Below are 13,982 nucleotides of genomic sequence, written 5' to 3'. Positions count from 1 at the left end.
GAGATGCTCCTTCCCCGGAGGGCTAGGGGTCGCAAGGCTTTCCAATCGGGTGAACACCCCACCCCCACCGCCCACTTCTGATGCAGCCGCTCCAGGCCGCGCTCCCCACCCTCTCATCTGGCTTCCGCTCAACAGAACAGCCGGCAGTGGTACCTCCAGGCCCCTGACTATTTTTATGCGACCATCTGCATCCTGGGCCAGGCCTGGCGGGCAGCAGCAGCCCAAGGAATCCCACGGCAGGTGATGACAGCCGGACAGCTGGGACCCGGCCCTGCCCGCGACTGTCCTGAGGATGCTGCAAGAGTGTCGAGAGGACCGCTTAGGGCGACGTGGTGTCCGGCCCCTTCCACCTCTGCAGCCCTGAGGCCGGTCTGGGCGCGGGGTGGGTTGGGCTGGGGGTAGAGCACGCCCCACCCCACCCCCACACACACCTCTCCTAGAACAGCCCGGGAGCCCTGGATGTGGAGAGGAAAGGGCGCTGAGTCAGGCGGCGGCTGAGTCAAGGAACCAGGCGCTGAGTGAAAATTCCTTTTTTGGAAGTGAGGCCGTCCCTTTCCTGGAGGCCGAATCCCGGGGAAGTGACGCCGTCTCACCCGCGGAGGCAGCAGCGGCCCCTGGCGGAGGTGTTGGGAGCCAGGAGCCGTCTCGCCCCAGGAGGCCTGGGGACGCCCCTTCCGTCCGCCCGGACCGTGGGGAAGGGCTTCCAGCCGCGCTCCTTGTAAGGGAAGCGCGCGGCGAGCCCGCGGACGGGGTGGCGTCTCCCCTATCAGCGAGAAGGACGGGACCCTGAAATGCCTGAGTCTTTTTTTTTTTTTTTTTGGCTGAGTTTGAAAAAAGAGGCTGTGCTTCCAGAAATAAGGCGGCAATTCCTTTACCTCTGCCCCTTCCCCCATCGACCCCTCCCCCCATCCCGCCCCACCCCGGCCTGAGGTCCTGCTGCCGGCCCCGCTGCTCCGCGTGTGAAGTGGAGAAAGGGTGGGAGTCAGGTCCGGTGGACGGGGAGCAGGGGACGGAGGGGCTCCGGGATGCGATGGGAGGATGGGGGCAGGGCACGAGTCCCGGCCTAGGGGTTTGACTGCAAGCGGCTCTGAGGTTCTGGGACGAGCCGTGGGTCTCCCACTGTCTTGAGCCTTCAGACAGGAGGGGTCCAGGCCTCCGCGACAGCGGTTCTCAGGAGGAAAACCACAGAATGAAGGCACCTGGCACGTGCGGATCCCCTGGTCCAGCAGCCCCCCCACCCCATTTCTCCCGGGAGCCGCACTGCCCCCTCCCAAACCACGTGATGGGGCCTGGGGCCTCGCCTGACTCGGCCACGCCCACCCTGATCAGGATTCATTTCCAGCAGCTTCGTGTTTAGGAAAGGCTGGCAGAGCAGCCTATTCTCCGAAGACTGAGGCCCGCAGGCTTTCCGGTCTCTGGGCTCATTAGGAGCCCGGTTGTAATCTCTGACCCTACTGTTCCCGCAGCACCGGCTCCTGATAGAGACTTAAGAGCGATTGCCTTTGTTAGCGGAGAGTTTCTGGTTGATTCAGCGTCTGTGAAACTTCCTGAGATGAAGGAGACTAAGAAGTACGTGTACTATAGCAGCTTTCCTGATGGGTTTATTGTGGAGCAGAAGGCACTGTGCAGCCCCTGGATCCTGCCATCCTAGCCCCCACCGAAGGGACCACCACCCCAGGGACCCCCGCCCAGTCCCTGATAGTCGCTCAGGCCCATTTTCTTTCCTGAGCAGGTGATACGTAGTGGGAACACAGCATTTTCCAAATTCATCCCCTAGAGGGACCGGCTGGGTCAAAGCTGGCTGACCTCCCAGGTGTGCCCCCTACCCTCTCTTGATCCCTCTCCAAGGGCGCGAGCCAGGCACCGCCTGCTCCTCTGTTTCAGCCAGCACTCGGAGCATGTAGGTGCCCATGTGGATAAGACACTGGCCAGTCACCTGGGCAGCGTGAGAGAGGAATCGCAGCAGGCTCCTGCAAGAGAGGGAGTCAGTGGTAACAGAACCATGTATGTAAGTCCTCATCGAGGTTTGGGGGCTACTCTGTACAACAAGGAGCATCCCTGATGCTCAGCAGTAAAGACTCTGCCTGCATTGCAGGAGCCACAAGAGACTTGGGTTCAATCTCTGGATCAGGAAGATCCCCTGGAGAAGGAACAGGCTATCCACTCCAGCATTCTTGGGCTTCCCTGGTGGCTCAGGCGGTAAAGAATCGGCCTGCAATGCATGAGAACTGGGTTTGATCCCTGGATTGGGAAGATCCCCTGGAGAAGGGCATGGTAACCCACTCTGGTATTCTTGCTTGGAGAATCCCATGGACAGAGGAACCTGGTGGGCTACAGTCCATGGGGTCACAAAGATTCAGACACGACTGAAATGACTTAGCACGCAGAGCACAACCAGGTCAGAATTTCCTTGGGTCTGGATTTAGCCCTCGTTGCTGAGAAATAAGGTTTTAAATGCATGACCCTAGTTTTTAAATGGAATTTGGTTCTTCTATTTCTTATATAGGGTTTTTGTTCCATTTTGGACTTAACGGTCTTTGGAGAAAACTATATATTTTAGTTTTCAAGTCTCAGTTTTCTGAATAAGTCTGTGGTGTGACAAGTTTTTACGACGACACGAGTGCGAGTCGGGCCAGGGCTCAAGGGGCTGAGGAAGGGCAGTAGCTGTGTCCAGACCCTGCCTTCCCGGGTGCGTTACCTGAGCATGGCCTTGAACCCTGTGCAGTGGATGTCGTAGGACACAGAATACATCTCGTACATGGTGGCCTTCACGTTGAGGCAGCCAATGACATCCTTGGGGCTCAGCTTGTACAAGTCGAAGGTGACTTTCGCGATGCCCCGTCTCTGAGGCGGCCGGCGGGCTGGGGTTTGGTGGCCAGCCTAAGGGTGGGGAGGGCAGAAGCTGCAGTGCATCCCAGCTGCCACCTGCAGGGCCTGCAGTGCTGGGTTTTCCTGTCTGCTTAAAATCTGAGCATGAATAAGCTGCTAACTATTTGAGGAATGTTTTCAGCCAGTCAGGGTGCTTCTGCGGCCACAGGGTCCAAACCCATAAGAAGTCACCTCCTCCAGCAGCTCTCTTCAGGGACTGGGGGTGAGTGTGGTGTGGCCTCAGGGTCCAGGGCTCAGTGGACAGTTGTGCCAGTGATCTGTGGTGGACACGCACTCACCCTGGTCCCCCAAGGCCACTGCGGCTGCCTGGTGATGTGGATGGACCCATGACAGTCTCACAGTACATTTGACCAACAGGCATACTATTCCACCATATGAGAGGTGGCCACGGAAAATGCCAGAATCCTATGGCCAACCAGGGCTGGTGTGAGGGCCATCCCCTGATTTCTACTTCCTGCCCTGGAGGAAGGCTGACCTCTTGGGGACACTTAGCAGACTCACTCTCAGTTCTCTTGAGACCCTTGGGGTTGGGAGAGGTCAGAGACCTCTGAAATCCCAGGTTTATAAACAGCATTTTCACATGGTCTTCCTGCAGAAGCTTTGAGAAAAAACAGGAGAGAACTGTCCCAGGGCCATGTCCCAGGCACACCTCTAGTGGGTTTGCTGCACACACGGTCCTGCAGTGCACAGGATTCAAATAGAGGAACGACTTTCATAAACCTTGGGACCTGGGGGTAGTTGGGGCTCTGAGTATTAAATTCACTGACAAAAGTCTAAATTTAAAGTTAAACTGTAAACCCCCCTAAAAGCACCTAAACCCTTCTTGCTGGCGCCTCTCTTCTCTCCCCACCCCTCAACTTGGACACATAATGGTCCCAGCTTAGGAACTAATACACATGAGGTCCTGCTGCCTCGGAAGAGGTGCATCTATTGTTTAGGAAACGTTATTAAAAATTGACTCAAGGCAGGGGGTTCTGGACACAGCTCCTCTCTGAAGCATGAAAGTTTTGATCTCTGCCAGCATCCTCGGTCTTGAGTCAGAATCAAGATGCCTCCCCAAACTCGGAGTCTAACCATGGCGGCAGTGGGGTGAGGTGGGGTGGGTGGTTGGGGGGGAAGAGTTTCATCATCCCCCCCACCCCACCCCCAAGATGCCTCAGGGGGATTGACAGGCACCAAAGCTTTGGACTGAGAAGGGAGCCCCCTGGTGGATACTTCTGGGAAGTTCTGTCCAAGACAAATCCAAGTGGCCTCACTGAGAAACTCCTACAAGGACAGGACCTCTGACCTCAGAAGGAAGGCAGTCCAGACATGTAGGATCCCGTGTAAGACTCACATCAACCAGACTGTTACCAGATGGAGAAACATCCCGCCCCCAAGAACCATCACTTTGGTGCCACTCTTGTTCACTGCCTCCTGTCACCACCTTGACTTGCAGCTCAGTGCCCACTGCCGTGCCCACCACTTGGGGGCTTCAACCTGTTATGTGGCAACCGACTCCCCCACTAAGTAGAAGAGCATCTCACAGAACAAACAGAAAAGACCCTTCCCCTCTGAATTAGTGTCCTGGGGCTTCTAGGACCAATGGCCACAAGCTGAGTGAGGATATAGACTGATGCTCTGACAGTTCTGGGGGTCAGGGGTGCTGAATGAACTATGGGCTGTCCTGCTTGGGCAGGACAGAGCCACCCGTGTCCTTCAGCCCCTGGCCCATCCTCCTGTCACTGCTCCCTGCTTCCGCCCTCACTGGCCCTCCTATGTCCCTCTTACAAGGACCTGTGATGACCACCCAACCAGGTAATCCAGGGTCATCACTCCTGTGAAGATACTTAAGTCAATCACACCCACCAACTCCCCTTTGCCATGTAAAGTGACAAGTTCCTGGGTTCTGGGGATGAGGATATGGGTCATGGGGGCTGGAGGGAGGAACCAGCTAGGTCATGAGCATCCGTGAATAATCTCTGTCCCCGATTTCTGTAAACTACACTCAGCTTGGGTGGTCTCAAACTGAGCAGACTCTAAAGACTCAGGGGGAAGCTTGAGGCCAAATGCTCGGGAGAGAGCGGTGGGTGGCCATCTGCCCAGCCTCCAGCAGCGCTGGGGTCACTGGCTGCCCAGAGGGGAGATACCAACTTCGGTACCTGCTTATGCCTCTGGATTCTGGTTCCCATAGAATGTTGACCTCTGAGGATTTCCCCTTGTTGAAGGTCAGTTGTGTTAGTTGCTCAGTCATGTCCGACTCATAGACTATAGCCCACCAGGCTCCTCTGTCCATGGGATTCTCCAGGCAAGAACACTGGAGTGGATTGCCATTCCCTTTTCTAGGGGATCTTCCTGACTCACAGATCAAAAACAGATCTCCCACATTGCAGGCAGGTTCTTCACCATCTAAGCCACCAGGGAAGGTCAGTTAGGCATACAAAAAGATGTTTGAATATTTATGCTTTACATGTTTAGATGTTTTATGGTGGGAATGTTTTTCAAGATTTATAATCTATAGTTTTCTCAGAAATAAAACCCTTTATGCCACTTCTTTGCTTATCTAACTCACTGTGTCACACTATGTCACACCCTCACATACCTCCCTAATTTCATCATCTCACTGCCTCCTGAGATCCAGGTCAGATCTACACGCCCTAACAGGGTCTGCAGCTCCTCACTGGCCGAAGCCTGACCCTCAGAATTACTGGCTCTAAATCACACAGTCCAGGTTTGCAAAGATGCCACATTTCCTAGAAACACTTAGAAGCATCCCTGGAGGGCAGCAGATCCAGTTACCGGGTGAACACAGAGGAATTATTCAGAAAGTGAGCCAGTCAACTCCAAGTGGGGACCGCACTTACCCAGGTGAGCAGCCTGCCCAGCTGCCGCCCAGATAACACACTTACCGGTGTCCATTTCTGCCCCTGCTCCAGGACCATGAGGTGTGTGTTGTCCCCCAGGGTCTGGAAGAACTCCTCTGTGTCCACCACAGTGCCATCCTCCTCCAGCACCAAGGTGACCAGTTGGCTGGCGACCACCAGTGCATCCAAGGTCTAGGTCAGACGGAACACACCAGCGTCACCAGTTGAAGTGACTCTATTTGGACCCATCAGTGGCATCCATTAAGTCATGGTCCCCAAAGTGTTGGCTGACTTTAAGGATCTAAATGGTAAAGATGTACCTTGGCTGGTGTCTATAACTCAGACTTTGCTTGGAAAAGAGAAGTTGAAAAGTTGAATGGACCTAACTTCTTCAGAGGTTTCAACATCGTGAGGTAAGGAATTACAGTGGACAATATTCAGTTTCTAAAATGTCTTGCTTATTTGGACAAATAAAAAGAACGACCCCGTGTCCATGATGCTTAGAGAGCCGTGTCTCTCTTTCTTCAGAGACAGCGTGTTGGATGCTCAGGTCCTGTCTCTGGTGAAAGTCTATGATTCTTCCTTATTTGGTGATTGAGGACACTGTTTTAGATTAAGAACAATTGGTCCCTGGCCTCTATAACCAAAACCAGATTTCTAAAGTTGTGCCTCCTATATTCTCCCTTGTCAAGAAACTAAAGCCACATTATCAAATGATGGTTGTTTCCTTCTTATTTTTTAAAATTTATTTTTATTTTATTTTTATTTTTGACCATACCACAGGGCTTAGTTTCCTGACCAGGGATCAAACCCTGGCCCACAGCAGTGAAAGTTCAGAGTCCTACCCACTGGACCACCAAGGAATTCCCAATTAATGGCTATTTTGAGGGCTCTCATCTCTGTACCTAAGTCCTGTATGGGACAGGGACACAGCAATGTTCCCTTTAACCCCAGCAGGCTCCCCCAAGCTCCCTGTCTTGCACTTATTTGTCCCCGAGACCCTGTGAGTTGGGGGCCCTCGTGGCTGATGGGGGTACCTTGCTGAGAAGCTCCTGTAGGCTACTGGCCATCACCCCTCGGCGGCTGCTCCGGTCATGGTTGGAGACATGGAAGGGGCGAGCGGGATGCATGAGGGGTGTGAACAGCACCTTCTTTGTCTGCGACCCCATAAACGTCAGGGGCCTAGAAAGAAGGGTCAAGTGAAAGCCAACTGAGGTTAGTTTAAAGAGTCTTTAACGAGAGGTTTAAAGTACATGGAAATAAGACAAGGTTAATATTTGCACCTAAAGAAAGGAAGTCAATGGTTGGGGATGATTAAAAATTGTGTACCTGATACCCAAGAAACAAACAAATATGTAAAATTAACAAACACAGTATCATCACACCTGTTTTACCAGAACATTCAAAGCCCTCGTGGAACTGAGGAGGAGAGGTGAAGGCACCAAACTCAAAGGAGAAATAAGGATAATATTCTGCAAACGTTGGCTTTAGAGTTGAAAAGCCTAAGTAAATGATTTCTTGAGGCCATGGAACAGCTGAACAGACTTAAAGAATCAGGCACACACAGAGTTATAGATTTGTACAGTAAGACTAAGGAAGAAATGGCTACCCAGCCAGTATTCTTGCCTGGAAAATTCCATGGACAGAGAAGCCTGGTATGCTACAGTCTATGGAGTCACACTGAGTGGGATATGACTGAGCAATGGACACTTTTCACTTTCATACACACCTCTGCATATGTCAGTCATTTATCTATCTATATTTTATATCTCCAGCTAGATTGGACTTTCCTTACAGACAAAGGTGACAATCTGGACTTGTGACTGGCATCTACAGTGCAGGCAGGGGGCAGTCTTGTGGGGCTGAGCCCATACCCTGTGGGATCAGACACTGTCTCTGGGTAGATGGGGTCGAGACTGAGCTGAATCCTCGGGCACCCCACTGGCGTCTTAGAAATGCCTGGTGCTGTGTGGGAAGCCCCTCCCCTCCCCTGACATGCCGGAACCTGTGCCACAGCCTCTTTACCTAGACTGCCAGCAAGGATTTGGTCTGAAGCTTATTTGGCCAGCATCAGGCTTGTGCCTTGTGACTGAAGGCACCTAAGTACCTGCCATAGCCAGCAGCATGCTGGCTTTTAAAATATATCTACTAATTTCATTATAACCTTACAAGGAAAGTATTACCCCATTTCTCAGGTAAGAAAGTCAAGGCTCAGAGTGATTTCTCAAGGTCATCCAGTTAATAAAGAATCTTTCTGAACTTCATCTTAAGCAATAAACATCAATTCGAGCTGGTGAGGGAGAGCTGCCTGCCAGGAGGACAGCCCTGGCTCCTCTCCAGGGTCACCACCCAGCCTGTGTCCAGCACAACAGCTGCAAGGAGACTGGGCCTGGTCACTAGTCCCTCCGCAGCTCTCCTCCAGACCAAGGCCGGCCCAGTGAGGGAGTCCAGGCCCGAGCCAACCCAGTGGAGGGCCTGGTACATGGCTTCTGGACCTCTGCCCCCGTTCCGGGGAATTACACAGGCTCCTCAGTTACACAACTCGACAACCAAGGGCTCACGTCTGCCAGGGTGATGCTGCACGGAAGTTGCTTGGTGCTCTTCCTCCTGGGGAACCTGGTAAACAGGGCAATGAGAGTAAACCCCATGATGCTTTACAGCTGGAATCCAGCTCTGTTCTCAACCTGATGGAAAACCAGCTCGCTGTAAGGAGTAAAGAAAGGAACAGGTTCACTGCCTGATCAGGACACAAGCTCACATCTCAGCTGAGTGTGGGGGGTGGTGCTCAGGGCAGAGGGAAGGGTCACCAGGGTCAGGGTGGGGGGAATGCCCTTCCCACCCTCCCGCCCCCTGGTGAAACCCTCCTCTAGTGCAGAAGAGCCCAAACCCATTCCTTTGTTCCTGAGAACTGGAAGGCTCAGGCTCAACCAGAGAAATAGCAGGACAAAGTTCACGTCTCAGAACCCGGCCCCGGGGGATCAGTGCACACTGTGGGCCTGACAGCTCTGACCCAGTTAGGGCCCAAATCTCATCTCTGCAGACGCTTGCACCTCTATGAGCACCAGTGATCCTCTGACCTCGCTCCGCCATCACAAAGCCCTCATTGTCTTTTAACTACTGACCAGATAAGCACTGGCCTCCCTCCTCTCTGCTCTGAGATCGCCAGTTGTGATAAAGGAGGAAGTCCAGTTGTTGCTGTCCTTAATCCTTAAATTTCCCAACCAAGAACTGGGTCAGTGTTGAGAAAAGGCTTAGGTACACCTAACAGGCTCAACCAACACCAGGTGCTTACTCTGCCCCAGCTAAGTGCACAGCGGGCTCAACCAGCCACATGAACAAAGCAACACATTAATCCAACTCAGTCTGGTCCTCTTGGTGGGATCATTTGTGTCACTGGCCAAACAGCCCCGCCCTGCCCCCCCAACCTCCTACAGCGACATTGTCCCAGAAGCATTGAGAGGTCTTAGAGTCCAGCTTCTGATGACACGTCATGTTGGCCACCCTCTCATCCCCAGGAAGGTGCAGGTAATCACATGAAACAGAAAGGGGAAAGGCTCAGGACACGGGAAAACAAAGAAACAGGTTCTTCAAGGAAATAATATTGTTTCAGGGAAATCAAGATAAGAGAAGTCAGACTTCATGGAAGATTCTTGAAAACCGTGGAGGGGCACAGGTCCCAGAACTGAAGGGACAGGGAAGTCTACCTTTTTCTGGAGGGACAGAGGAGACCGTAACACACACAGGTGGGAAATAGAGCAACGGACACTGGCTGACCATGGATGTGAACTCCACTGCAGTGGAGCAAAGCTGGGCCTCCAGGTCATAAGATGGCGTCTTTCTAGGCTGCCCTCTGATCTGGTGTTTATTCTAGAAGTGGTGGGGGAGAGCAGGGGGCCCAGGAACAGGTTGTCGGGTGGACAAGGAGGGTCCACGGGAAGTGATAAAGCTCAGACAGATCCTGTGCCCACAGTCAGGTGACAGGACAGTGATGGAAGGAAAGTGCGACCCCAGCTGTGGGATGGCAGAGAAGGGACAGACCTTGGAAAGCATCCATCAGGCCTGGCGGGGTCTCCAAGAACTGCAGGGACAGCAGGCGAGGGACAGTGTTTTGGGGTGGGGGGATCTCACTGTGGCAGGAAGCAGAGCAGTGTTGGCCCCAAAGAGGCTTCCTGCCCTCCAGTGATGCCTGGCCAGTGACAAGCAACACATGGGACATGGGGACCCACTGGGAGCTCCCTGGCGGGACTGTGGCCATTCCTACTGTGCCTTGAGCCCCGCCACCCCCACCCCCCACCCCCCCGACTCTGGGAAAAAAATGCTTGGCTAGAAAGCACATCCAGCACATGGCCGTGAAGTCTCTGTACACTTTGAATGTTATTAACATGAGTTTCAGAGAAGGCAATGGCACCCAACTCCAGTACTCTTGCTTGGAAAATCCCATGGACAGAGGAGCCTGGTGGGCTGCTGTCTCTGGGGTCGCACAGAGTCGGACATGACTGAAGTGACTTAGCAGCAGCAACATGAGTTTAGACCAGAAAGGAGTAAGCATCAGTAACCATAGAAAAGTCAATTCCTCCCTTGTGTCTCCTACAAGACTGGTCAAATTTGTCCCAAAGGGCAGCTATTCAAAACCTAGAGTTCTTTGTTCAAGGAAAGAGGACCAAACAGCTACTCTGCACAAAGTGCAATGGAGATGAGCTCTGTAACTATCTCAGTGTGTGTGTTATTGCTGCCAGGACACAAAGTCAGAGCAGGCTGTGTCTGTGACAACACACTCTGTGGGGATGGACATCCTGGGCATCCGGAGCTGGGCCAGGAGACCTTGGGCTGCTTCCATTACCACCAAGGCCTCCTGATCACAGACAATGAACAAACTAATGACTGGGTTAAGATCATTGCTTACCCGCGTCCGATGTTAAAAAAAAAACATTAGGTTCCTGCCTTGGCAACATGCAGGTACTTACTAACAAAAGACAGAGTTAGGAAAACTCTACCAGGACCACTGAGAGGCAACAGAAGTCCAGCAGTCACCTTGCCTGCCAGGGGGTCTCATGCAGCCTAGATATAGCTTTAAGGAAGGCAGAGGATGAAAGTTTTCCTTTCAGCAAGTGTTACAGGTGGGCAGAAGCAGGTGGGGTCCCGTGAATCAGAGGAGCTCAGCATGGAAGCAGGACCTGGAGACAGTGTGTCCCCAGGGTGGTCCTCTGCCCAGAGCCCCGCACTCAGGGCTGGCTAAGCAGATCAGTCCTTCCCCATGAGATCATCTGCACAGTAACTGCAGAAGCAAGACTTCAGAAGCAAGTCCTTCCTACTCACAGAGATGTTTTGGGTTTGGGATTGATGCTGTAGGGTCAGGTGCAAGGGCAAGGGCAGCCTTAATCTTGCAGGTCTTGCCTTGTCCTCCTGTTCCAGGCCACACCAGCCAGGAACCGATGCTCCTGTCGTCCTTACAACTTGGCCCACCAGCTCAGTGCCCAGAGGACCTTGGAGAGGTCCTTGGGAGAAATGTTTGGAGGATGCACTCCAAACTGTCAGTGTCTGTTACCCCAGGAGTGGGATTGGGGGCGGGGGAGGGTTGTGAGTGGAGTTGGAGGAAGAGGAAGAAACCAGGAAAAAAACCAGGGCCTTTCCTTTACGTCTGAACCACATGAGTAAAGAGGCATGAAAAAGTCTGTTTCTCACCTTCCTGGGGTCCCAATTTTAAAGAGACAGCCCCAGCCAGACAGCTCCCCTTCCATTGTGGCAGCTCTCTAACCCTGGGTATGGCAGGAAGCCCTGTTTAAGAACCCAGGTTCAGAAGCTCACAGATCACACTACTGCCTCACCCACCCAATCCCTCCACCCCAATCACCTGGGAAAACCTGTATTTATATGCACACCTATGGCTGATTCATGTTGATATTTGACACAAAGCAACAAAATTCTGTAAAGCAATTATCCTTCAATTTTAAAATTAAAAAAAAAAAAGCATTCAATGGCTTCTTCGTGTCTTTTGACGATCTTCAGAGAAGCATGCTGCTGCTGCTGCTGCTAAGTCACTTCTGTCGTGTCCGACTCTGTGCGACCCCAGAGACGGCAGCCCACCAGGCTCCCCCGTCCCTGGGATTCTCCAGACAGGAACACTGGAGTGGGTTGCCATTTCCCTCCCTTAAATCTATAGTCACTGCCACCAGGATCGTCAGGATTTTACAGAGGAGGAGTGGGTTGGGTTTTTGGACGTTAAGACGAACCCAAGAAAGAAAAGTGATGGGGGCCTCGGTCACTGGGCGTGGGAGGCGGGCGAGGAGGCCCCGGGTCCGCCGGCACCTCTACCACTGCCCCGCATCCCCTGCCCGGCCTCGGCGGCAGCGTCTCTGCTTCCCCTCAAACTCCGCCGTACAAACCCGAGAGCTCAGCCAGCGCCATCGGGTAGTGCCGGAGCCCGCGCGGCCCTGAGGAGTGAGCTGGCCACCCCGAAGCCGTCCCACCGGCGACCCTCGTCTAGCCCTGGCTCCCACCACGGTCGGGGACCCGGAGCAGCCTGGCCCCGCGCGCGCCGGGGGTCTCCTGGGTCCCGCTTCGTCTGCTCCCGCGGCGGCAAGAGATGCGGCTCGGGCACTCACCACGTTCACCTGTTCCCGGAGCCCGCGCACCTGGGGGCCGCACCTGGCGCTGGGGGCGGCCGGAGACGCGGGAGGGGACGCGCGCGGGCTGGGGGCGCAGGGCCGCGCAGAGGGACGCGGGACGCAGGGGGACACGGGGCGTTGGGGGCCCCGGGGGGCGGGGAGACGAGGGGCCCCGAGGCGGCGGGAGCGCCATGGGGATGCGAGGCGCTGGGGGCGCAAACCCTAACCCTAAACCAGCGTGGCACTCGCCTGAGCAGGGCTCCGGCGCAGTCCCGGGCAGTCTCCATGGCTCAGTCCGGTCAGTCCCCTCCCCGCCGGCCTCCCGGCGCTCCGGCCTGTTAAAGCGCCACCGCTCGCCCCGCCCAGGTCCACGCCCCTCGGGCTGCGGAGCTTTGTACCCGACAGCCGTTCCGCCGCCAACCAGGAGCCCAGCCATTTCCTGGGCCTTCGAGGGTCGCCGGTCGGCCTGTCAGATGGGTCAGTGGGGACATTGCCACGCCGGCAGTGCAGCCTCTGCAGTGGAGGGGCGGGTGCGGCCCAGGATGTGGGACACGGGACGTGGGAAGCGATGCTCTGCCGGAAGGGGACAGACCTCAGAGGGGCCGGGCTGTCAGCTGTTCCGACTCTTAATTGCGAAGCCTACTCTCTAGAGTGGGTTAGGGGGTGGGGCACTGACCCTGACCCTTCGGAAGGAGAAACCCGGCCGACACTGTCCAGCGCCGCCTGCACTCGGGGTGACTGGCCCCCATTGGCGCGCTGCCAGCCGGGCCGCGCGGAGCCGGCTCCCAGAGCGCTGTCGCCTGACATCTGCCGCCTGACCTCTGCCTCCGTCCCCGGACTCACGTGACCTGCACAGCTGGCCCTGCTGCCCGAGTTCCTACTCCTCCTCTTCCTCCCCCGTCCTGCCCCGAGGCTCATGGTGTCACCGAGGGAAATGTGGGGCCAAAAGCAATCTCCTTCCAGAGTCCTGGCATCCCCGGGGCCTGCGGGGTTCCAGCCTTGGCGGACGACGGGGGTTCAGGCCCAGAGCCCCATCTGAACCTCGCCCCCTGCCAGTTGCCTGAATGTTGTATACCCCTCACAACTCATGTACTGACCTCCTAATGGCCAGTGTGCTAGCTTTACAAGGTGGGCCTGGGTGGGGGGTGGGTGATGGGGTTATGAGGCCAGTTACCCCATGGATGGAGTTACTGTCCTTTTAAGAGAGCTCCCTCACCCCTTCTGCCTTCTGAGGACACAGGGAAGGGACTGTCTGCCGTGAACCAGGAGGTGGTGTCACCAGAACTGGGCCCTGCTGGTCCAGATCTAGGGCTTCCAGCCTCCAGAACCTTGGGCAATAAAACTTTGTTGTTCATAATAAACCACTGGTGTCCAGCACTCTGTCGGAGCAGCCCCACTGGACTGGACACCAGCTTGACAATGAGACAGTGGGTCCAATCAGTTCAATTCAACTCACCTCTAAAAAAACATTTTATTGCAAAAAATTTCAAATATAAAGATGTATAGAGAGAACATGCCATGAGCATCTTTATACGCAGTGCCTGGATTCAGCCAGCCTTTAATATTTTGACATAATTGCTTTTTATCTGTATTTTTATTTGAACCCCAAATGCTTCAACTTGCATCTCTGAAGAAACCAGAACAT

General features: G+C 54.4%; 1 protein-coding gene across 7 annotated transcripts; it reads right to left on the bottom strand.

Annotated features, from left to right (window-relative positions):
• Positions 1–1,576: 1,576 nt before the first annotated feature.
• On the bottom strand, positions 1,577–13,167 carry CIDEA (cell death inducing DFFA like effector a). 7 transcript variants are annotated; one of them, XM_061399967.1, is made up of 6 exons: positions 12,930–12,997; positions 6,770–6,914; positions 5,778–5,924; positions 3,391–3,487; positions 2,699–2,880; positions 1,577–1,970 (listed from the first exon to the last, which is right to left on the bottom strand). In XM_061399967.1, exons 2-6 carry the CDS (start codon positions 6,899–6,901, stop codon positions 1,881–1,883), a joined length of 648 nt encoding a protein of 215 aa, XP_061255951.1. In that variant the 5' UTR covers positions 6,902–6,914; positions 12,930–12,997; the 3' UTR covers positions 1,577–1,880. The 7 variants fall into 7 exon arrangements, with proteins under 7 accessions (XP_061255951.1, XP_061255948.1, XP_061255947.1 ...); XM_061399964.1 differs by lacking the exon at positions 12,930–12,997 and adding an exon at positions 12,736–12,881; XM_061399963.1 differs by lacking the exon at positions 12,930–12,997 and adding an exon at positions 12,587–12,692.
• Positions 13,168–13,982: the final 815 nt, after the last annotated feature.

This window comes from Bos javanicus, chromosome 24, assembly GCF_032452875.1.
Source record: "Bos javanicus breed banteng chromosome 24, ARS-OSU_banteng_1.0, whole genome shotgun sequence".
In the NCBI taxonomy this organism is placed as follows: Eukaryota; Metazoa; Chordata; class Mammalia; order Artiodactyla; family Bovidae; genus Bos; species Bos javanicus.
The sequence above is the reverse complement of the archived record's forward strand: the minus strand, read 5'-3'. Positions and strand labels throughout refer to the sequence as shown.